This window comes from Cibotium barometz, chromosome 12, assembly GCF_041138505.1.
Source record: "Cibotium barometz isolate CiBa-2024 chromosome 12, ASM4113850v1, whole genome shotgun sequence".
Taxonomy (NCBI): Eukaryota; Viridiplantae; Streptophyta; class Polypodiopsida; order Cyatheales; family Cibotiaceae; genus Cibotium; species Cibotium barometz.
In genome coordinates, this window is record NC_141057.1 from 34,442,626 (window position 1) to 34,467,679 (window position 25,054).

Consider the following 25,054-nt stretch of genomic DNA (forward strand, 5'->3'; position numbering starts at 1 on the left):
TGTCTTCATGAAGTCGTTGATACTCTTCTACTAGGGCCCTGGCTTCTTCAAGCTTCCTTATCTCCTCTTCAGCATTCAGGTTTTCACCGACTCCTTTAGGAGTTGACGGTCTTTCCCCTTTTATTTCTTGGTCAAGCTCATTTGGTTTGAGCACTTGATCCCTCTCCTCTTGATTGAGTGGATCCAGTGTCGATCGTATCTTCTTCAGATCCATCTTGAATCATGACTCTGGTGTTACACTTACCCACTTTTTTCACCCTCCTTCTCATGCCAGTTCTAGAAGTGGTTGCATCTGTTAGGTTCTTCCCTTTGTCCCCTAATTGGGCTTGGGCTCTCATGTCAGGACATTGAGTGGCATATGATATTTCCAGGTTTCAAACTTATGGTCTGGACGGTGGCCTAGTTAGGAGTGGAAGTCGAACCACTTGCGCGGTATGGACAATCTTTGATCAAATGATCAATCCCACATTTAGTACAAGTAAGTACTGGCATGTCATTGGTGGGTGGTGCAGTCAATTGTTGAGGTTGATGCATATGAACCACATTCTTGTTTGGACATTCAGCGATTCGATATGGTCCACCGTAACCAAAACATTGTAGTGGTCCTCTCCTCATATTTGCGTTTATGTCCTTACCCTTCCACTGTACTGTGGTTTGAAACACAAGTACCGACGTGTTATTCTGTAAGACATAAAATTCTGGTGCAATCTCTGCAATTTCCTCATAGTACTCACACCATTGATTTCTACTTCACGCACCATATCCATATCTTCTGATGGCTCTTCAATCAATACTTGGTTGATTTTAACCTGTGGTGGTAGAACATGTGGCGGTTGTGTGGTGAAGTGTCAGGTACCCGAAACATCCCCCTAGGTAAATAGGAAGGGTTTGGATGTCCTGCAGATAGCTGCAGTGATTTGCACAGGTGGTTCTGGTAAGGCCAGTGGAGCTCTAGGTGTCAGCAACTGTGCTATGGTTTGGAACCTTGGATATCTGCACATGGAGGTGTCATGATTCCCTGATTTTACACGGTGCATACAATAAAGTAATGGCCTTGCTCTTTACACAGTGCGCACATTCTTTAGCCGTGTGTGAAATCAATCTTATCTTCTAGCTTGAGGGTTCAGAACCATTGATGAGCTTTTCCTTCTTCTAGGGTCAGTGAGAAGGCATGAATCATGGTTACATCACTTACTAGCCCACAGGTTTTGCATGTGGACTCAAAAATCTCTACATGTTGAATCGGATCCCCATCCCCAAAGAATTTTTGTATGAGCTTTGAAATGATGTGTGGCTTCAGTTGGGATGGTCTGGATTCTAGAGCAGTGCCTAGTTCCTTGACCATTCCTCAGCCCAATTTCGTAGCCATATTCAACAAATTCATCCTTGTGGCCACATTAAGATCTATGGTTAGATCCGCCCTTGGTCTTTGAGGAGCTACTCCCCTCCCTACCTAGACCTTGGGACGGTCCAGCCACTTCATTCTGGAACGGCTCATCATTAGTCGCCTTTGTAGAATTAAGAGCTCCATGTCTTGTAAGAACATGGGATGATTGACGATGTCCTTCTTGGTGTACACATTCTTCCACTTCACCCGTTTCTCTTGGTAGATTATCCCCTTCATCTAGGGTTACAAACCCTTCCTCAACTCTTGGCTCTTCATTAATGGGCTCTAAGTTTGGAATTTCTCCCTCACTCCTGCCCATGACTATTTCTGGCTCTTTGCCACGTGATTGAAGTAAGTTTACACTTCCCATCTCCTTTTATTTGGCCCTAGCCCTTCAAGTATTGAGCTCTTGTTTCCTTAAGCTCAATTCTCATAACTGCCATTCTACTTCAATCCTTTTCAGATCTAATTCTACTTCCTCTGAGGGTTGGGAAGAATACTTGATCTGTCCTGGCTGCGCTTTCCATGTCTCTTCTCATTTAGGGGGTGCCAGTGTTTGACAACCTAGAATTTGAAGGTTGGATAGGTAATTCTTGCCTTGGACCAAGTCCAACGCTGGTTGACAAACCCGTGCCCGTGGATTGCGCCTCTTCATCATTGCTGGTTTCGAGACTAAAAAATCCCCAGGCTATATCAATGATACCACTCGATCTGGTAGGGGAGGGTGGTTTCTCCTTTTCCCTAAACCCAGAGTATCGCAACCCTTCTTCCATGGATTCTTCACTATTAGTCTGATGGTGGTTAGATTCCTTAAGACACTTATTTGAGTCCTAAACTAACACTCTTTTGATAGGAAGATCCTGGGTGATTTGATGCACTATCGTCACAGGAGTGAGGTCGTTCTCCAATGAGCTTTCCAGACCTCAAGTGCATGTGAATATGATTTGATAAGCTATTTTGCTACCCCAATTAAATTCTAGTAAGATACTGTCGATTTGTTTTATGAGGCCGTGAGAGTGCAGAGAACAGTTCATGGCATGAAAAGTCAGAGAACCGTTCACGTCGTGTGAACAATTGTCTATACTTTCACGTGCTCAAAATTTTTGCTTCGGACTCAGAAATCCATGTTAGCTTGTTATAATTTTTATTGGTTTCAAGCACTTCCTTATCCTTAATCTGACAATACCAGGTTCGTGAGCTAGATCTGGTTAAAGTGTGAAACTGCAGAAATAGTTCACGTTGTGAAGTGGAAACAGTTCATGTCATGAGGTCCTATCTAGTTCACGTCGTCAAAGGAAATCGGTTCACGTCGTGAAGTGCTCTGAATCAGTTCACGTTGTGAAATATAAATCATTCACGTCGTGAAACATTTTCTGCTAGTTCACGGATCTTAATTTTGTCATACATGTGGTGTCAGAGAGGTGTCAGGATAGGGCTATCTATTTTTAGCAAGGTAATCCCATGAATTGCGGCGATGATTTCGGGAGCGTTTCACGCTGTGAGATTGCAGAGAATAGTTCACGTCGTAAACTAGTCTCTTGCAGTTTCACGTGGAGAATTCCCATGTCGACTCAGATGAGTTTAGGTGCAAAATACCTATCCACATGCTTCCAAAATGATTGTGCACGCATAAAGAATGTAACACGAGTTCAAGACACAACCAATGGCTCCTTATTTTTACGATTTTTATAAATTTTTGCAAGGAAAGAAAAACAAAATATCACCCTGCTCGTTTACGTCGTTAACGATTCTGGTGATACAAACATCAAAATTGACTAGAAAAAATAGTGGAGCTTCAAGGCCACTCTACTACACAACCACACAACAAAAACAACCAATTTCTGATAACTTTTCACTTCCACTCAAATCTTATCCATTCATTTCATACACAATGCACTACCAAAATGCAAAGGCAATGATGAAACTTATGTAATGGGAGCTGAAACTTCAAAGAGGATGGAAGAAATAAAGGTGTTTCCCTAGCAGTGGCACCAAAAATGTTATGGGCTACCACACCTCTAAGAAAGAACTCAATGCAATCACCTTTGGAAAGAGCAATAGAACACAACTATCATAGGGCACTTACCAATGCTTTTTTGTATCCCTTGAGGTCTCCAAGCTCACTTGAGAAGCTCTAATCCTCCAAGCTCCACCTCCACACTGTCACCATAGAGTTGCTCACACCACCACACAACAAGGCAATCACTCTCTCTCACTTCTCCATAAAAGCATATACAACATACAAGTATAGTGAAGGCACATGTGCTAGAATGCTCTCTCTTAATCTCTCTCTCAAGACAAAAGCAAGAACTCTCATAGCACAAAGGGGGATTGTGTCCATTCATTATGAGAAAATGCCTTATATACAATTGGCCCTTATTCACACTTGGGCGCCCAAAACTTACTTAACTAAGGCCTTGGGTGGCCAATATCTCATAATGTACAACTTTTATAGTGTCTTTTCATTACACTTTTTATTAATGTTCTCAAATGGAGGAGCATATTTGTTAATCCAAAAATGGGATCAACAAAGCATCTTTGATATCGTTTTCTCATTTTGGGAGGCCATGGAATGGGCCAAAGTGAATAATTGGCCTTTAGCCATTCTGCTTTTAGATTTTTAGAAGGCTTATGATAGAGTGGATTGGACTTCCTTGAGGGTACTCTTAGCCACATGGGCTTCTCTCATAGATTGATCGGGGGAGTTTCATGCATGTATCATGATGCCTAGAGTAGTGTGCTTGCTTGTGGTGATAGAGGAGAGCGATTTCACATCTCTCACTTAGTATGGCAGGGATGCCCTTTAGCCCCATTTTTATATATCATAGATGTAGAGGCCATGAGCATCTTCCTCTGTTGTTGGCATTTTTGGATTGAAGTTGTCTCTTTGTAGTTAGGATGAGCTGGTTGACTTTGAGTTAGTTGATGACACAGCCTTGTTCTTGGGGGACTCACACATATGTTTATGTTCCTTTCATGTGGCACTAGTAGAAGAGTTTTGTTTGGTAGTAGGGGCCCTCATTAATTGGAACAAATCTGTTGGCTTTTTGGATTAGTGACTCACCAAGAGTTGCTTGGGGTGAAGGGGCTAGTTTTACTTGGATCACCAGAGGATGCACTACTAGATGCTTGGGATGCCAGGTTGGGGTTGATATTTCTTCTACACAGCAGTTTGCTCTGTTGCTTATGAGTATTCAAAAGAAGCTTCTTCATTGGAGCTTCAGAAGATTGGATTTAGCCTCCAAAGCATTGGTGGTACTGCTTGCCTTAACTTGGTTTATTGCCTCTTATTGGTGCTTCACTCATGTGTGCATTGGTTAATTGCGGAGGTTGATCTGTAATTTTCTTTGGTCGGGTTTGGATGGCACCACAGACACACATGCCAAGGTAGCTTGGCTCAGAGTTATTCAGCCCAGATGAGAACGGGGGTTGAATATTATTAATCCGAATGTTCAATGCAAGGTGTTGCTTTGCAAACTTGTGGTTAGAGGTTTCCTACCAGGCACTTAGCCTTGAAATATTTTTTTCTTATCTTAGACTTCTCGATGTAAACCTTATGTTGGGAGAGATTGGCTGCCCAGCACACGGTTTTTGTTCACGGAGGTAGATATTAGGGCACCATCTTTCCCCCTAGTGTAGCCATTATCAAAGCATGGAGAAGCATGAGACCCTTCTTGCAATAGAGGCTTCCTAGGTCTTTGGATGAGGCTAACCGACAACCTATTATATGGAACGAGTTCATTAGGGATGCGGCCAATCAGCCACACTTGGTGCATCTTGTTACATGCAATGGTTAGGATGGGAGAGATGTGCATATACAGTAATACCTTCAAGAGTCTTTCGGTGGATCAGAGAGCTACATCCATTCAGCATCTTAGGGGCTCTCGCATATGATCAGATTGATGCATCTATACCCCGCATAAGTGGCTCTCTGGGATCTTTCATGGAGACTATCATCCGAGATGACTAGGAGTTTTTTCTAAGATAGGCGTACCTTTGTAAGTCATTGCTCTCCCGGGCCAAGAGGCTATAGATTGCATCATCTATTCTATCATGCTTATATGGAGATTAAGGAGATGTAGCATGGAAGCGATCATCCTAGACAGTAAGCTTAGTCCAGTGAGGATTGTTGGTCATTCGGGGAACCACTGGTTCATTGATCCTTCTCCTCAGATAGCGACTCATGGCTCTTGGTGTTTGTATGGTGGTAGTCCTATAAGATATCTTCAGTGGGATCGAGCTGAGTGGGAGTGGATTGATGTCTTTGATCCCTTGAAAAGCCTTCCCTTTTTTAGTTTCACGGTTCAAAATTCCAGGCTACTCATTACTTAATAGATGCATAGGATCCCTACTCTCAGGCCTCATTAGGACAGTTATGACATCACTCCAATGATAAAGCATAGATATTGGCATAGGCTTTGGCATTCATACAAAAGGAGCCAGATATCTCATTTCTTTTGGTTATTTTTACATGGTGATCTCCCCACCCCACCAATCAGTGGAGATTGATTTTCGATGTAGCACCTACCTACCCGAGATGTGCGGCAAATTCTGAGATTTTACAGCATTGTTTATGGGGATGCAACACTACACATTATATTTGGGGTTCTATATCCCAACTTATGGGCAAATTGAGTGGCTACACCCCGTGTATGTTACTTAGGGGGCAATTGCTTGGATTTCCTAGTCTAGTCTACAACTTTTCTACGAGGGTAGTGATACAGACACTGCTATTTTCATTTGTAGAGGTATTTCCTAGCATGGTTTGTTAGAGGATGTTCCTCACTCACATTATACATCCCCAGATAGAGGATTGACACCAGTTAGGAGATTTTTCCTAGTATTATAGCATCGAAGATCTGGAGAGCTAGATGCACGGAGGCTATTGAGGGTGTCTAGATTTTTGAGTCTCAGTGCATTAGCACTATACAGTGGGGTGGACTCGTATTCAGGGGTCCTCTCATTCTGTGCAAGCAAAGTGAATTGTATTTATGCGGGAGTGGGACCATGGCATTTTCTTTCCCTCTAGTCCTATAGGTCTTTTATTAGGGTGATTCTATTCTATTTCAGCTTATAGCCGTGATTGTTATATGCCTTTTTCCATACTTAATAGAAGTCTCTTTCTTGAAAAAAAAACAATGATTGTACTAGATAAAATGATGTGCAGGTGTCGAAAACTATGCAAAGTACTCTCTCCTCTCCTTTATTTAAAATTAGTGTATTTCTCAAGTGTTAGGGGCCCTTTATATGCTTGCAAATGATAGTTGACCACTCCACATTCTCCCCTAGTTAACTCAAGGTTGGTAGCCCACCATATCCCATGCAACTATAGCTAGAAATACATGCAACCACCTATTTTCCATGCAACTAACCCTTCCTCATCCAACTAACCCTTACTCTTATTAGTGTGAACTAGCCCTTCTCATGCACAGTTCACTCTAACTAAAAGTCTCCATAGGTATCTTCTCATTTATTTAATTTCTTTGGATCTCTCTTGTCATATTTTAGGATAGATCCTCTATACACTCCACCATCTTCTCTGGGTGTAGATTGTTATGGATACCACTCATTACTAGCTTTTTCTTGAGCTGCAATTTGGAGCACCTTCATTTGGAAACCAGGGTTAGGCTCCATCAACACTCCATGGGCTTCAACGATCTTATCCTCATCATAATCAACCTAAGTACCCACCTTTGTAGATCCTTTTGTTAAGGATACTATTTCCTTGATGGCCACATATTTTACAAAGGTGTTCCTCTACTCCATAGTCCATCCATTGCCCACATCATTCTCACTTGGGAATAGTACATTAGCATTATCTAGGGCACCCCATTTGTCTTCATTCATTTGGGACCCTAGCTTACATCAATCAGAGTACCAAGAGTTTTTCATTTTTGTTTGGGATCTTGGTAGTTGTGCTCTCGCTTTGACATATATTTTACCCTCTTCATTGGCATGGATTCATCGACATTATATTCTTGGCATAGAGTTTCCCATTTTTATTTGGGATCCAGGCGGATGGCTTCCATGTCATTCGTCCATGTCCTTGGGCCCTTTTTTCCCACATGGTTTTTTCCCCTTGGACAACCATCTCTCCCTTTTACATACCTATATTGTATTCCCCTTTGGCTTATGCTTCATATCCAGATAGCCCTTCATCTCGTCTTCATCGACACACTTTGGTCGTATCCCCTTTCACATCAAAGGGACCGAATGTGCTTCAGACATGGGAAGATGTTAACCCCTATACTTATCCCTCACCTCACATTTAGCTTCTCGTATCCATCCAAGGGCACTTTTTCCCATGAGGTTTTTCCCCTTGGATAGCCCACCTTGCACTCATTTGTGTGGACACATTGTACACAGTTTGTATTACTTTGTGCACATATTTTGGATGGTTTGAGGGGTGATGGGTATGCCCACACCCTATTGGTTTTAATCCACCACATTGGTGTCATTTTGGGAAATCTCTCTAGCTCTTACTTTCTAGGTAAGGTCTTTCACTAGAAGCTCTTGCATGTGAGAGATACTTGCATGTTTGTGTGGTTGAAATTCTTGGTGGCTTGGGCTACTCTTGCTTGCTAGGTTGAGTCTTTCATTGGAGGTATGGTATGTGTGAGATGCTTTGTGCTCATGTTTGTGTGGTTGACATTCTTGGTGGCTTGGGCTACTCTTGGTTGCTAGGTTGAGTCTTTCATTGGAGCCATGGTATGTGTGAGATGCTTTGTGCTCATGTGATTAATGTCCTTAGTTTGCATGTGATAAGAGAGGTGGGGGTGTGTTTCCTTGTACATGAAGAGAGCGCCTATCTATGTGCGAGTTGAGATGTACCTTTTGAACATTACAACAAATCAGGTGAGAGCATTGGTGAGTTATCCTTGTTTTGTCATAGAATCCTTAGATGAGTTAGTTCTATTTATCCCATTTATGTTATTTCATTCTTCTCTTGTTACCTTATCCCCTTTCAAGTTCATTCTTTTTACCCTTACCCCCCTTATCTTCTTGTCGGCTTTATCTAGTACCCTTACCCCCTCTCTCCTCTCCTTCTACTTTCCCCCTTGAGCGTCAGAGTGGCGCTCTGGTGGTTGGGTGGTTACCTTCTATTTATCTTCCATATGCGCGGACCCTCGAAGTGCTTTAACAAATAGTTTAAGTCATTTTATTTATGTATTTCCTTGTCTATTCTTACAAATGTAGTTCCTTGTCTATTTTTACAAATGAATAGTTTTAATCATTTTATTTTGAGTTAAATAATAATAATAATTCTATGTTAATCTATTTCATAGTACCCAAAAGAGAGAGCCTAAAGGTTTAAATGATTAAATAGACCTTAGTAAATTATAGTTTGTGACCTTAGGATACCATTTAAAAATATGTATTTTCTTCTACACCTAGATTAATCCAAGGTGTGGATAGGTTAGAATGAATTGACCTAATCCTAGAGAAAAGCTAATTAATAAATTAATCTAGTCTTACTCCATAATTTTATAGAGAGAGAGAAGCATTAATACACAAGCACAAATCAGCCAAATTAATCTAGGCTTAATCCATAATTTTGGAGAGAGAGAGTGAGAGAGAGAGAGAGAGAGAGAGAGAGAAGCATTAATATACATGCCCAAGTTAGTCAAATAGTCCTTTGTATGCATAAAAAGCTTTTTTATAGCAAGGATAAAACCCTAGAATGGCTTTAAAATGGTTGCTTTTTAATTAGCAAAGCTAGAATCATAATTATGTAAAATTCTAGTGAGATAACCTCCTAGAAATGCTTATTTATTGAGGGCATAAATGTGCAAATGATTGTTCATAAGGATGTGTAATCCCTTGTACTTTTTGTGAAGAAAATAAAAATAATTGACCCATGTGAATCTAGTTTATCCCTAGCAAATCTTACCCAACTTTATATTTTCTCCCTCTAGGGAAAAAATGAAAAAAAAGGCCAAACCCTAAGAAAGAAAATAGAATCTGATTGATTAGAGCTAGCCAAATTAGGTGTGGAGTTATACCATCATAGGTGGAAAAAATTAGAGAGAGAATCTTAAGAAAAATAAAGTTAGAACCTTAGGAGGGCTAGTTGAAATGCTAGTGATTTCTTTAGAGTGCATAGTTTTTGTAAACATTGATAATTAATACTTAGGGTGTAAATTAACACAAGCGTAGTTCAAATTCAAGTCCAAAGATACCATAAAAAGGGTGATGTATGTGGATGCACACATATGCTAGTAAAGGCCTAAATATGTCCCAGGATATTTATGACTTAACCCTCACCCCAAAAATGTAAGAAGGAAGTTGAGGTAAAATGAGAGAAGACCTCGCCTGGATACATGTGGCTTGAGGAATTCAACTTACTTGGAGTATTGGTGGCTAGAGAGCTGTGATGTCTCATTACAGTACTTTAGATATATGTATAATGGATGCTTCTTGACTTTATATCTTGAAGCAATTGTTTGGACATTGTATTTAATTTGGAACAAAGAGTGTCCCACCAACAGGAGCTAGTACGTCTTTTGGATATGTTGCAAATGGTGAAAGAGGGAAACCGGACCTTTACTGTTAAAGGCGTCAATACAAGCACAGCGTGTGATTGTATTGTAGTGAGGTTGCCCATAGGAGTTTTGTTTATGGCTACCTCGATGACATTGTCCCACCATTGAATCTATGTACATGTGAGTGATGAGATGGTTTTTCCATCATTAAGACCTTAAGTGTTGTTGTGTATATGTTGGGTGTGATTTCTCACGTTTTATATCTATGCCACGTAGATGGAGAGGAGCCTTTATTGCTTAAGATTTTTGAGACCATCCTAGATGACAATGAATCTATTATTGTCATTAGTACTATGTATCAAGTGGCAACCATTATAGCGCAGGCCGAGTAATCTGGCTTCTCCTTAGACACCCTGGTGAATGTGTAGTGTACAACGCAGATTGGGAAGGTGTTTGGACAAGAGGTAAGCAACACTTAGAGGTTGCCATTGAACATTACTTTTTGTTACAATAAATCATCTCATACTCTTGTGCACATATACCCTCATCTTCTACCTTCACGAGCATAGTTGGAGTAAACCAGACACAACCTTTCTCGCCTGATTATATCATTGATCCTTGCACCATGATGCACTCGGGAGGAAGACACCCAGATGGGACAGCATAGCAAGGTATGGTGCAAACATATAAGTGCTCCAAATTAAGGGTGTTACATTTTTTTTATGGAATTAAGAGAGATGTTTTCTTTGGAGGTGGATGTCAGCATGGATATGACTTTTGGGATAGCATGTTGAAGCGTCGTGCAAAAAAAAGGGCAAGTGATAGTAGAGATTTATGTAGGATGTGGAGATTGTGCTATGGTGGCGTGCAAATTAGTCATGAACATTGTTTGTATTGATCCCGAAGAGGATGTTGTGGATGGTATCTTGATGAAGATTTCATTGTAGCATTGCAATAAACATGTTTGTTTGTGAATATTCAAGTGACTAGGTTTAGCAATTGTTTATGATTATATCATGATCTTATTTTTCATATGAAAAAAGAGAGAAAGAGAGCGAGAGCAATTCATGTTGGGGTTTTGCAATAAGATATCATTGACAGTTTCAACGATGTTTATGCGTAGCATGTCATACAAAGCAATAAAGAATTGACATTTTCTGTATTGTGTGGATGAATAAGGTAGTGTTAAGTTTGTAGACTCAAGGATCTGTATGCAAAACATGAGTTAAGTGTACTGTGTTGAGAAATGAGAAGGAAATAGAGAGAGTGAGAGAGAGAGTGAGAGAGAGAGAGAGGGAGGGAGGAAGGATAGAGAGAGAGAGAGAGAGAGAGAGAGAGAGAGAGAGAGAGAGAGAGAGAGAGAGAGGCAATGATAGAGAGTGAGCGAAGAGATAGATAAAGAGATAGTGAGAGCAAAGAGAAGAATAGAGAGAGAGAGAGAGAGAGAGAGAGAGAGAGAGAGAGAGAGAGAGGGAAAGATAGAAAGAGTGAGTAAAAAGAAGGATAGAGAGTGTGAGATAGAAAGGACAAAGAGAGTGAGAAAAGATAAGGATAGGGTGAGCAAAGAGAAGAGGCTATAGTAGAGAGTAGCAAAGAGATGGATAGAAAGAGAGGGAGGATAAAGAGAGTAAGAGAAGATATGGATAGAGAGAGTAAGAGAAGATATGGATAAAGAGAGTAAGAGAAGATATGGATAGAGAGATAGGGGGAGGATAGAGAGAGTGCACAAAGAGAAGGATAGAGAGAGTGAGAGGGGGGGAGGATAGAGAGAATGAGCAAAGACAAGGATAGAGAGAGAGAGAGAGAGAGAGAGAGAGAGAGAGAGAGGAGGATATAGAGAGTGAGCAAAGAGAAGGACATAAAGAGAGAGAGGAGGCTATAGAGAGTGAGCGAAAAGATGAATAGAGAGAGAGAGTGAGAAAAGAGAAGGATAGAGAGAGGGATAGAGAGAGGGAGGGAGGATAGAGAAAGTGAGAAAAGAGAAGGATAGAGAGAGGGAGGGAGGATAGAGAAAGTGAGCAAAGAGAAGGATAGAGAGAGAGAGAGAGAGAGAGAGAGAGAGAGAGAGAGAGAGAGAGGATAAAATAGAGAGTGAGCAGAGAGATGGATAGAGAGAGAGAGAGAGAGAGAGAGAGAGAGGGATGGTAGATAGAGAGAGTGAGCAAAGAGACGGATATAGAGAGAGAGAGAGAGTGAGAGAGAGAGAGAGAGAAAGAGGGGGGGGAGAGTGAGACAAGGGAGAGAGAGAAGAGCAACAAAAAGATGTGAGATGGTTAAAGAGATGAGAGGAGAGGAAGGGAAGATGGTAATAGATAGAGAAAGAAAGAGAGGAGAAAGGTTGGTGGTGGAGGGGGCTAGGGCTGGAAGGTGGTGGGTGGAGATGGTGGTGGGAATAGTTAGAGAGAGAGTGTTCAATTAGAGAGAGAGGGCAGCCAAGAAAAAATCTCTCCAAAGCCGAGCTCCCTCAGTGAGACCATCCCCCCAAATGCAATCTGATATTCCATGTACAGATTGATGTGTTAGTATTCTCTATTAATAGATGCTGCATGTTAGCACAGTCGAGGGAGCACAACATAGACTTCCTTATGACCTTTTCTAGTTGACAACTCAATGATGTTGTGAATGTAGTTACACAACCACATAGAGAGAGAGGGTTACACTATAAATAATAAGATGTAAAGAAATAAAGGCATGATCTCTTGCTACCAAATTTGTTTTCTTTATCAACTCAATGATGTTGTGAATGTAGTTACAAAACCACATAGAGAGAGAGGGTTACACTATAAATAATAAGATGTAAAGAAATAAAGGCATTATCTCTTGCTACCAAATTTGTTTTCTTTATCAACAATCAAGCCTTACTATATTTGATGATGAATAAGCCTTGTACCATAGGGCACAACACTAAATTTTTGCTATTTCTTTTAGAACTCAACTTCATGAGACGATCACAATGAGAAAGGGATATGTGCATGCATATTCCGACCACCTTTCTAGAATTCCAAATGGAGGATCCCCTCTAGGAATGGAAGATACTCTTCTTAATGCTTCTTTATTCCACATTGACGACGTACCAGAATGGAGTGAATACATCTCTCCCACCACTTCTTGGCCAATAGATTTCCAATAAATTATCCCATCAAAAGAAGGAGAGGGCCAAACACCTCATCAAGAAGGACAAGGCCAAATGCCTCATCAAGAAAGACCCTATGAGTTAATAGTGGGAATAGGGTTATGATGGCATCATGATGAGGAAATGCTTTCATGAGGATGACTTCATTGGCCATTCTTGAACAAGCCTATTCTTACATTAACAACGAAGGATAATTTACAATAGACACAACAACCTACAAGATTCTCCAACACTTCATCAGGAAACAGAGATATAAAATTAGCCCCAACTAGTAGGTAAAGGAGGAGGTAGACAAGCTAGTCCACACTCCTTGGAGATGCAATTGCAATTAAATTTGTCAACGGTGCAATGAATGCCAAATCTTTGCCATGGTCTAAGAAAAGGATCGCATATCCCTAACCCTCATAATCTATGAATAACCATTTGAAAAGTGAGGCATAGACTTCATGGTCCCATTAGCCTAGCCACTAAGGGAACCTAGGCATATCATCATAGTCGGCCACCGACTACTTTACCAATGGGATGAGTCTAAAGCTACGTAGAAAGTTGAGGTGTAATCTATCACCAAGTTACTCACTTCTTTGGTTGCACACCAAAAATAGGGAGCGATCATCACGGTATGCATTTTATGATCAAAGTGGTGGACTTATTACTCAAAGAATTCCTTATGGTGCATAAAAAGTTGACACCTTGCTACCCGAAGTGAATGGCTAACGAGAGTCGGGATTGGAAATCCAAAAATGGGTGATCTAGTAATTGAGATCATTGATATGGATTTAAGATTCTGGATCGATAATCTTGTATTATTTTTTTCTAGGTTTTACTTGTGAGACAAGATGTTTCTAGTCTTGGTTTCAGCCCCAACAATTTTAAGTGCCTAATGCTTGTGTCTGTGTACCACAGACACACCTATGTATGCATTTGAATTTGCGAATCATGATGTGCAAGTACGCTCAGTGGGTATTGCGTGTATGATATTATGTTATGCATGTGCATGGGTAAAGACAGTTGAAGCATGATTGATGCAAGTGCCATGTGAAGCAACACCCTAGAATGCTTTGTCAATTCTATGGTGATAATTATGCGGTGCAAGAAAGAATTTAACAAGGAGTTCTCAAGTGATGGGTTATACACTAGGCCAAGGAGAGAAAGGTTTCCCTTTCATTATCTCACTAGCGCTTCCCCATCTAGAGATGTACCTAAGAGGAAGTGCTTGGAGTTGAGGTTTCACCCAAAAGTTTTACTGTGAATAGTGCTTGAGTGGGACATATCTACATCACTAGCGCTTCCCCATCTAGAGATGTACCTAAGAGGAAGTGCTTGGAGTTGAGGTTTCACCCAAAAGTTTTATCGTGAATAGTGCTTGAGTGGGACATATCTACATCACTCCTTTGACTCATACTTGGACTTATGCCTACTATGCATCCTACATAGGCAACAGACTTGACTTTTATGCTTGTCCCTCCAGCATAGCTTGACTTTGAAAAGTTGTGAAGTATACGATGTGGTGTGCTTAGGATTTATACTTGGGATCATTTTGGGCTTTCACAACCTAGCTCTTGACTCTTATGCTTTTGGCACATTTTTGCCTTTGGTGGCTTAACATTGTGGCAGGTTACACATCTATCTTTCTTTTCTTTTTTGTGAGCAAAACGACTTCTTATGTTCTTTGATTTGATGTGTAGTTTGACAACGACCTCTTTATCAATAAGGCTTTATCCCATGTGAGAAATTAAGACTTGAGGGTCTTGGGGCTTCCCAAGAATGAGCTTTTGCTTGCCAACAGGCTCTTTTGCCCCTATCATCAGTGTGGAAGTTAGGATTGCTAGGATATGTTCCAAAGGAATCTACTTTAAGCTAAAGGTCAATGGGGTTTCTTGGATTTGCTTCTAGAGTTGTTCCCTTTCTCCCTCGGTCCATGGCTCCTCTAGCTTGGCCTATCTTTTTAGGAACCCATACCTACTTTGGTGTAGCCTATTGGTGTAGCTTGTTGGTGTATCTTCTTTGAGCATGATGATGATTTTTGATATCCTTTTATTCTCATCCTCTATTGGTTTCACCCTTGAGATGGCTTCAGCTTTGGTACCCAAATTCATCTCTATCCTTGGTGATATCCTTGGGATTTTTAAGGACCTTTATATGATCACCCATCCTTGTGTGGCTAGATCACACTTAGGTTTGTGGCTTCTCCCTTTCTTTGGGATCCATATCACCTTATCACATTCTATCCTTGGTCTTTTAAAAGGACCTTTCTATGATAACCCATCCTTGTGTGGTGATATCCTTGGGTTTTTAAGGACCTTTCTATGATAACCCATCCTTGTGTGGTGATATCCTTGGGTTTTTAAGGACCTTTCTATGATCCCCATCCTTGTGTGGCTAGATTACACAGGTTTATGGCTTCTCCCTATTTAAGATTCATATCACCTTATTGTTTATCGTCTATGCAAGATTATCACCTTATCACTTACCGTTCATAAAGGCTTGGAATATTGGCTTCTCCCTTTCTTTGAGATCCATATCATCGTATCACTTAATGTCCATGAAGTCTTGGAATATTGGCTTTTGGGATCCATATCTACTTTGGCCTGGTGAAGTAGACCTTTGGAGAAGGGTAATGTTGTTGGAATCACTAATCACTAATGCACACTTGGAATCACTAATGCACACTTGTTATATTTTTTCATTGGGGATTCTTTTTAAAGTGGAGGTAGCAAGGATTGGGGATGGAGTCCAAATGGAAGGATTTGATGAGACCCAACTTAAAAAGTTCTATGGAAATCTTTCCTATGAGTAACTAGAATCCATCCACTCGACCGAGGAAATAAGAAAAAAGGAGACAAAAAAGAAGAAACAAGCTCGACGATGAGGAGCCAAGGCTCATTTAGAAAAAACAAAATAGAGGAAATGCAAACTTGTCTGGGTTTAGGAACATCCTATATTATTGGCATCTCTTAAACACGTGCAGATGAGGGATATGCTCTCTTCTCAACTTAGAGTTCATGCAGAGATCATCCATGAAGACCTCTAATCAGAATTTCTATAGGAAATTCTTATAAGTAGTGGACATCAGTTGTTGGAATGTAGCTTTGGATTTATGGATACTTTTGATTGTATCCTAAAAACCCATTAAGAACCTATGAGCTTCCTTTGTTTGCTACTCGTTTAAGCACATGTTCAGTGTATGGGAATGGATAATGGCTCTCACACCGTGGCAAAATTTATCTTTTTCAAGTTCACACATATGCGGATCTTGCCGTTCTTCTTTGGTACTATGACCACTAGTGACACTTAATTTGTGTGCTTCATCTCATATATGAAATGTGCATAGATAAGCCTATTGACTTCTTCCTTAATAGTTCTAGAATAGGTTTCATTATAAGTGTATGGCCTCTGTTAAACCGGACTTGCACCATCCACAAGTGGAATCACTGGGTATATTTTTGGAGGGACTCCTTCATATCTGAATAGCTCCAAGCGAACACATCTTTGTATTCTTTGGGTAACTTTGTTATTTTGGTTTCCTCCTCAAGGATTAAGTCTGTAGAGATCCAAAACTTTTTACGTTCTCCCTAGGTTGTGCTAAGTTAATTTGCTTAGTGTCCTCAGGTCTATAATAAGACACACTCGGTTCCTTTGGTCTCTCCCTTTTCGGTCTCGCGGTGCACACACCTTTCTATTTTTTATCTTGTAGTTTCTAAAATACAAGGGCACTTGCCTACATTCCTCTTCTTGGTCACTATCCTTGGAACTAACCTTTTTGGGATTCTTCTCTGATTTGTCCGTCATATCTTTGTTTCCTCTTCTTCGCCTAGACTTGGATACCTTTTTGAAGTCAAATAGGCTAAATCCTTGGGATTATCATCCGTTGCTAAGGTTTTAGCAATCTCATGATCTAAAAGGTTGGCTTCTTCATGAGATCCTTTCAACTAGAATAGAACTCCTCGATGGCTCTCAAGGCATCGACATATTGCAAACTGTGTGCTCTTCATCACATCAAGGCTAGGTGGGCCCCTTGTTCTAATTTAGATGCCTTTTTTGTTTTTCTTAGAAGAGATTCTCTTCTTTTAAGGAATTCTTTGCGGGGTGTCTGTTCTACTCTGACAGTTCCTCATCCTTCTCGCCATTGGCTACTAACCTCAAGGTATAGCTAGGCTTGAAGCTTGCACTAAAGCCTCTGAGTGGTATGGCTATGTCCTCCTTGGGAGACAATTCTTCTCCCTTTATATCTATCATCACTCTACAATTTTTAGGTGATGTAACCACTTTAGGTTCTCATAGTACAGAATATATGATTCTGATAGGAGTGATGTCATTTTTGTCTTCATCATAGAACTAGGTTTGTGTGGTTCTTGGATAAGTGTCCATTGTAGCCAACAGATGTATCCACTTTTCCTCCTCATTCAAGAAAGGTAGCGAAGCAATGGAAGTTTCCTCCCCATGCTCACACCTTTTACAGCTATGCCTATTTACATGACACATGTTTATGCTTTATGAACATGTGGTTTTATTAGACCCTAATTCATCGATATGTCTTGGTCACATCTCTATAATTGTTATTTAGGTTCACCTTAATGGTATTATCGTCTTATCCAAGGTAAATGTCATCTCTTCCCTAATTGTGGATTAACATCATTGATGCATGAATGGGCGTCTAAGAATCACATCGTAAGCCTTCCAAAGTCGACAACCACAAATGTATGATCATAGGCTATTACTTCTACCTCCTTCATAATTCCTATGGGTGTTCCTAAGTTGCCATATTGTCGAGTAGTTTATTAGCCTACATCAGAAACCCGAAAGGGGACTTCCCGTGTAGAGAACCCATGACTACAAAATAGTCAGATTTTGGGGGACATATTGAGTAGAGAACTCTTGACTCATATTTGGAAATAGAAGAACTTTCGAAAGTTTAGAAACTTTTGATCGATGTGTCGCGGTGAAGATTTGCCATTTTTTATGACGTTGCCAAGTAATTTGATACTTGGACTATCTTTTTAGGCTCTCAAGGGCCAAGGTAGATGACCTATACTTGCATAAATTGGAAAATGTAGAGGAAAAACCCTAAATTTTTGTTGATGCAAAGACTCTAATTTGATGCAAGTGGCTTAATTTTGGAAAAGCCCCAAAAATATGTGGGTGTTGGATCTCCAATTTGAAGAGATTCTCCATACTTGAGAAAAGCCCCAAATTCACAAGTTGTAGAAGCTTCAAATTTTCAATTTGTAAACCCCAAATTTTTGCAAATGCCCTAATTTCGATGAATTAAAAAACTTATTAGTCACCTCATGTGAGAAAGTCCCCAATTTTAACAAAAGGTGTTGCTTAGGTGCAGAATGGAGTAGAGGACTGGATGGCGTGGACGATGGCTAGTAGAGGCTGAGACAGGGTGGCACAAATGCTAGATCACAGTAGAGCAAGCGGGGTGGCACAAATGCTAGATCACAGTAGAGCAAGTGGGTAGGATGTTGGTTTGTTGCCAATCGTGGTTAAATACACAACACGAGGCAGCTATGTAGCACATCAAGTGTAATGCACATCAAGTGTAATGCACAATGGTGGTTAAATACACAACACGAGACAGCTATGTAGCACATCAAGTGTAATGCACAATAAAAAAACACAGGCGACATCAATATCAAAATACATCCATGATGTTGGTGATGATGAATGGCGGTAACAACATCAAAATGTGGCTGTGATGTTGGTGATGATGGCGGTAGAGTAGCAGCGTCAAAAACACAGCCATGATGGTTCGATTTAGAAAACATAGGTGTAAAAGGTGGTCAATTCAGCACATAAATGGGCGCACATATGAGTAGAAGATGGTTGATCAACAAATACCCTAAAATGTAGATAGAAACTCGAAAACACATAAATTAGAAAAACATCATGAAGCATATGAATGGGCTCTGATACCATGTTAGTAGTTCAACCAACTTTAAGGTTGAGTCTCATAAGAACAATACAAGCAACTCTAAGGTTGAGCTTACTAAGAACAATACAACCAACTCTAAAAATTCTTCCAAGGTCAAGCTTGCTAGGGGATCTTCACACATGGACTATAGTGAGAAAAGTTGATCCTACTAAGAAAAATACAACCAACTCTAAAAATTCTTCCAAGGTCAAGCTTTCTAGGGGATCTTTACACATGGCTAAAGAAACATAAAAGTGGAACTACAATGAAGCATGAATACAAAGTAAGTGGAATGGGTGGTATTGTATTTCGTGCACACACACACTCACCCACCCACCCGTACAAACTCACATCACACATTCTAGTTCAAATCTTAATGACTTCATTTTTACTTTCCTAATCAAATAAGACACCACATGTAAGCATTATTAAATCCTTGGATATTAATTGGCTAGATTGATTAATTAGGAAAATATGTAAAGTTTTATGAAATTTAGAGAGAGAGGAACGATGATGATGTAGATGATGTATGGCAAACATCAGTGTGATGGAGTGATAGTCCAACAAGAGGCATTAGGCTTAAGACAAAAACCTAGAGTAACATCAATTAGATTATCAATGGTTGATGATGATGCACCCTTCTTGACAAACCACTCATTTGCAACCTTGCTTGCATCCTTGAATTTTTGAAGCTAAATAGTTTTGTGTTTCAATTGAAGAGAGAGAGAGAGATCTTTTAAAATTGCCTCATGTAGTATTTCACTTTCTCTCTCCTTCTCTTTCTTTATAAGAGAGAGAGAGATCTTTTAAAATTGCCTCATGTAGTATTTCACTTGCTCTCTCCTCTCTTTCTCTCTCTTGATGCTCTCTTCCTTGTCTCTTCTTAGTGCTCTCTCTCTCTCTCTCTCTATATATATATATATATATATATATATTATAGATAGAGATATATATATATCTCTCTCTCTCTCTTAGATAGAGATATATATCTCTATCTAAGAGAGAGAGAGAGATATATATATATCTCTATCTATAATATATATATATATATATATATATAGAGAGAGAGAGAGAGAGAGAGCACTAAGAAGAGACAAGGATATATATATATATATATATATATATATATATATATATATATATATATATATATATCTAGATATATATATATATCTAGATATATATATATATATATATAGATAGATATATAGATATATATATATATATATAGATAGATAGATATATATAGAGATATCTATATATATATAGATAGATAGATAGATATATATATATATATAGATAGATAGATATATAGATATATATATATATATATATATAGATATAGATATATTTATCTATATATATCTATAGATATATATATATATATATCTATAGATAGATATATCTATATATATAGATATATATATAGAGAGAGAGAGAGAGAGAGAGAGAGAGAGATTATATTTTTTAGTTGTTTCCTTCTAAACAAAAGAACATATGGCTTAGTTTTGCCCATTCTTCCTTAGAAGCTCTCCTCTATAGTCGCTATGTAGCTGCGAAGATGGAAATGGTCGCCGGCTGCTGCCCGGCGCAGGCAATAGTAGAAGTTGGAGGAGGAGGAGGAGGAGGAGGAGGAGGTAGCTCAACCATTTCCTCCACCTCCTCCTCCTCCTCCTCCTCATCGAAAGCACGTACCGAGCGCTTATGGAAGGACTACTTCAGGGATCCCTCCCAGTGGTGGGACAAGCGAAAGAGCAAGGTAATCGTGGTGATAATCTCTCATATTCATTTTTGCTCTCTCTTCTAGACTTGGAAGATAGGGATGGCGTCTGCTGATGAGAGTTCTATCTGTTGTGCTGCCCAGACGAACCCAAGGGCTCCAGACTTCAAGCATAAGCTTAGCAAGGAGTCGCTATGGATGGACGGCTGGAACAATCCAAGCTGGGTTCAACACATGCTTAGAGGAGGCGAGATAATCAAAGAGTCTTGTGCGAAGGAGGAGGTGCACAAAGCGCAAGAAGAAGTTCACAACAATATCATCACAAATGGTGGCAGTGGCCGCGGAGGGGGTGGTGGTGGTTGGGAGATGCTCAGCTTAGATGAGGCACTCCCATCTTTGGAAGAAGGGCTGCTTCCCCTGCCTTCGGTTGAGGATATTGCATGTGTCTTGCACAATTGCACAAAGGAAAGAAAGCATGCATATGCGCTGCGCTTGCATGCCTACATGCGCAAACATGGACTGGAAGCACATCCATTACTGGGGAACCAGCTCGTCTGGATGTTGATGGAAGTTGGAAGCATGCCTGATGCTCAGCAGGTTTTCGACAAGTTGCTATATCGGAAAGTCCGCACTTGGAATTCTCTCATCACAGGCTATATTAGATGTGGGCAGTCATATCATGCTCTCATCATGTACCAAAAAATGCAAGAGGATAGTTCTGTACATCCAAACCCATATACGTTTGTGGCCCTGCTGAAGGCTTGTGCTGAGCTAAAAGATTTGGAAAGAGGCTGCAAAATACATGCTGACATTGCCAGAAACGGATTGCTGGAAAGAGATGTTGTTGTTGGCAATGCAGTGGTCAATATGTACATTAAATGTAGATCACTTGCAAAAGCACAGGAAGTGTTTGACAAGCTTCCAGTTCAAAATGTGGTATCATGGAATACATTAATTGCAGGATATGCCAAGCATGGGCGTGGTGAGGAAGCACTCAAGTGTTTTGAACAAATGCAGCATAATGGTGTCTCTCCAAATGCCGTGACCTTTGTTTGCAGCTTGAAAGCTTGTGGCAGCATAGGAGATATGGACAAGGGACGAGAAATACACACTGAGATTGCAAGAAAAGGATTGTTGGAAACAGACCTTCATGTTGGCAGCACCTTGGTAGATATGTATGCTAAAGGTGGCTTCCTTGCAAAAGCACAAGAAGTGTTTGACAAGCTTCCAGCACGAAACGTAGTCTCTTGGAATGCATTAATTGCAGGATATGCCCAACACGGTTGTGGCAAGGAAGCACTGAACTGTTTTGAACGGATGCAACTCGAGGGTGTCTCTCCAGATGCTGTCACATTTATTTGTACCTTGAAAGCTTGTGGCGGCATAGGAGCCACTGACAAGGGTGGAGAAATACATGCTCAGATTGCAAGAAACGGTTTGTTGGAAAGAGACCTTGTTGTTGGTAGTGCCTTGGTCAATATGTATGCAAAATGTGGCTTGTTTGCAAAAGCACAGGAAGTGCTTGACAAGCTTCCAATTCGAGACGTAGTGTCATGGACTGCATTAATTACAGGATATGCTGAACATGGGCGTGGTGAGGAAGCACTGAACTGTTTTGAACGGATGCAACTTGAGGGCGTCTCTCCAAATGCTGTCACGTTTGTTTGCAGCTTGAAAGCTTGTGGCAGCATAGGAGCCATAGACAAGGGCCGAGAAATACATGCTGAGATTGCCAGAAAAGGGTTGTTGGAAAGCGACCCTATTCTTGGCAGCACTTTGGTTGATATGTATGCGAAATGTGGCTTGCTTGCAAAAGCACAGGAAGTGCTTGACACGCTTCCAACTCGAAACGTAGTCTCATGGAATGCATTAATCACAGGATATGCCCAATATGGGTGTGGTAAGGAAGCACTGAACTGTTTTGAACGGATGCAGTTAGAGGGCGTCTGTCCAGATGCTGTCACATTCGTTTGCAGCTTAAAAGCTTGTGGCAGCATAGGAGCCACAGACAAGGGTCGGAAAATACATGCTCAGATTGCAAGAGAAGGGTTGCTGGGAAGATATCTTGCTGCTGGAAACGCTTTGGTTGACATGTATGCAAAATGTGGCTTGCTTGCAAAAGCACAGGAAGTGTTTGATACGCTTCCAGCTCGAGACGTAGTCTCTTGGAATGCACTACTTGCCGGATATGCCCAACATGAGTGTGGCGAGGAAGCATTGAACTGTTTTGATCAGATGCAACTGGAGGGCTTTAATCCGGATGTTGTCACATTTGTTTGCAGCTTGAAAGCTTGTGGCAGCATAGGAGCCACAGGAAAGGGCCAAGAAATACATGCTGCGATTGCTAGAGACAGGTTATTGGAAATAGACCCCGCTGTTGGCAATGCATTGGTCGATATGTATGCAAAATGTGGCTCGCTTACTAAAGCACAGGAAGTGTTTGACAAGCTTCTAGTTCGAGACCTAGTCTCGTGGACTGCACTAATTGCAGGTTATGCTCAGCTTGGAGAGAGTGAAAATGTTTTCAATATCTTTGACAAAATGATAGGAGAAGGTATAAAGCCAAATCTGGTCACATTCGTTAGTGTGCTCAATGCATGCAGTCACACAGGTCTAGTGGACAAGGGCCAGGCATATTTTGAGGCCATGAGCAAAGACTATGACATCATCCCAACTTTTGAGCACCACACTTGCATGGTTGATCTCCTGTGCCGGGCAGGCCAATTAGAGAAGGCAGTAGCAGTGATCAAGAAGATGCATTTCCTGCCTGATCTTGTGGTGTGGCATACTGTGTTGGGTGCCTGTCGAAAGTGGAGCAATGTGGAGATTGGAAGACAAGCCTTTGAACATGCAGTGCAATTGGATGAAAGGAATCCTGCAGCTTATGTCTGTATGTCTAACATCTATGCTGATGCAGGCATGCAAGAGGACGCAAAGAAGGTGGAGGCGTTAAGGTTGGAAAAACAAGCATGGAAAAAGATAGGACATTGTTGGTGGACTGATGACAATGGTGTTGTGCATTCATTTTTGGTTGGGGATAAAAAGCATTACGAAAGCAAAAATATTTATGCGAAGCTAGAAGATCTCTCTCTCAAATTGGAGGAGGAAGGTTTGCATTGGGTGTCTCAAGACATATGCAATGATGCAAAGGAAGATGTGTTATGTGGGCACAATGAGAAGTTGGCTGTAGTGTGTGCCCTAATTAGTACACCCAAGGGGACACCCATACATGTTGTCAAAAATATGAGGGTTTGTAATGACTGCCATGAAGCAACGGCACTTATATCAAAGATAGAGCAGCGAAGAATTCTTGTGAAAGATGCAATTCGGTTTCATTTTTTCGAGGAAGGAAATTGTGCTTGTAGAGACTACTGGTAATGGTAGTGTAACTTGAGAGCCAATGTGCCCTTCACTTAAAACGATCATGTCAGAATGATAGAGAAACAGATGAGGTGTACTCATATGAGGAGGATGGAAGTGAATTGGTTCATTTGTGCTTTATTGAATCCTTGTATGCCACCTCATGGAATTGCATTGTTACCTCAGGTGTTTGGGGAAGTCTAATGAGCTTATTAGCATGGATTTTCTTTCCTCTCCAATCCCTACCAACTTGAGTGTTTGATCAGACACCAACAATTTTATCCAGACCTGAGATTTTGAGATTTGGCTTTGGCATCCCCCAAAACCAAACTTGATCTTCTCTAAAACATTATTTGGCCAACCCTAACCTAGTAGAGAGGGGAAAGCAAAGAACCTGAAGGCCTCCACAGAGACCTAAACAGAAAGAATCACCTTAAGACAACCATCCTTGTAAAAGATAAAATATAATTCACAGGGTTAGATCCAAAACCCCCTAAGCAGCAGGATTCCACTGGGGAAGGTGAGAGCAGCGTCTCCAACGGTGGAGACTTCTGTTTCCGTTTCTCTGCAAAGAATCTTATAGAACCCATTATCTTTTATCTCCTCTCACAATGAACACCTGGACTGATGCTTATCCCAACATTAAAACGTACTTTAAACCTCGTGGTACTAATGTGGTGCTGCTCTTCTTTTTGAGAGCTGATGTAAATATCTTTCATGGCCAAGCCTTTAGCTTCTTCCCACTTTTTATGAGGGTAGCTGTGTTGGGAACTAGGTTTTTTGTCATCTAGTCTGTGAAGACACTCTTGGACCTCGTGGTACTAATGTGGTGCTGCTCTTCTTTTTGAGAGCTGATGTGTATCTTTCATGGCCAAGCTTTTGGCTTCTCCCTACTTTTTATGAGGGTAGCTGTCTTGGGAACTAGGCTTTCTGTCATCTGGTCTGTGATGACACACAGATTCGTCAAGTTAGCTCCATGCACGTGGACAATGTTCAGAGACCACCTTCCTTGAACCAAGTGCCCTCATTGATGGCCATATTGTGGGCAGGCTAC

At 40.7% G+C, this 25,054-nt stretch overlaps 1 protein-coding gene across 1 annotated transcript; it reads left to right on the forward strand.

The window, feature by feature from the left end:
* Window positions 1–20,372: 20,372 nt before the first annotated feature.
* Window positions 20,373–24,198, forward strand: LOC147633335 (pentatricopeptide repeat-containing protein At2g27610-like). Its single transcript, XM_086806394.1, has 2 exons — window positions 20,373–20,679; window positions 20,785–24,198. The coding sequence occupies exons 1-2, from the start codon at window positions 20,482–20,484 to the stop codon at window positions 24,016–24,018; spliced, it is 3,432 nt and encodes a 1,143-aa protein (XP_086662520.1). The 5' UTR covers window positions 20,373–20,481; the 3' UTR covers window positions 24,019–24,198.
* The last annotated feature ends 856 nt before the right edge of the window (window positions 24,199–25,054 follow it).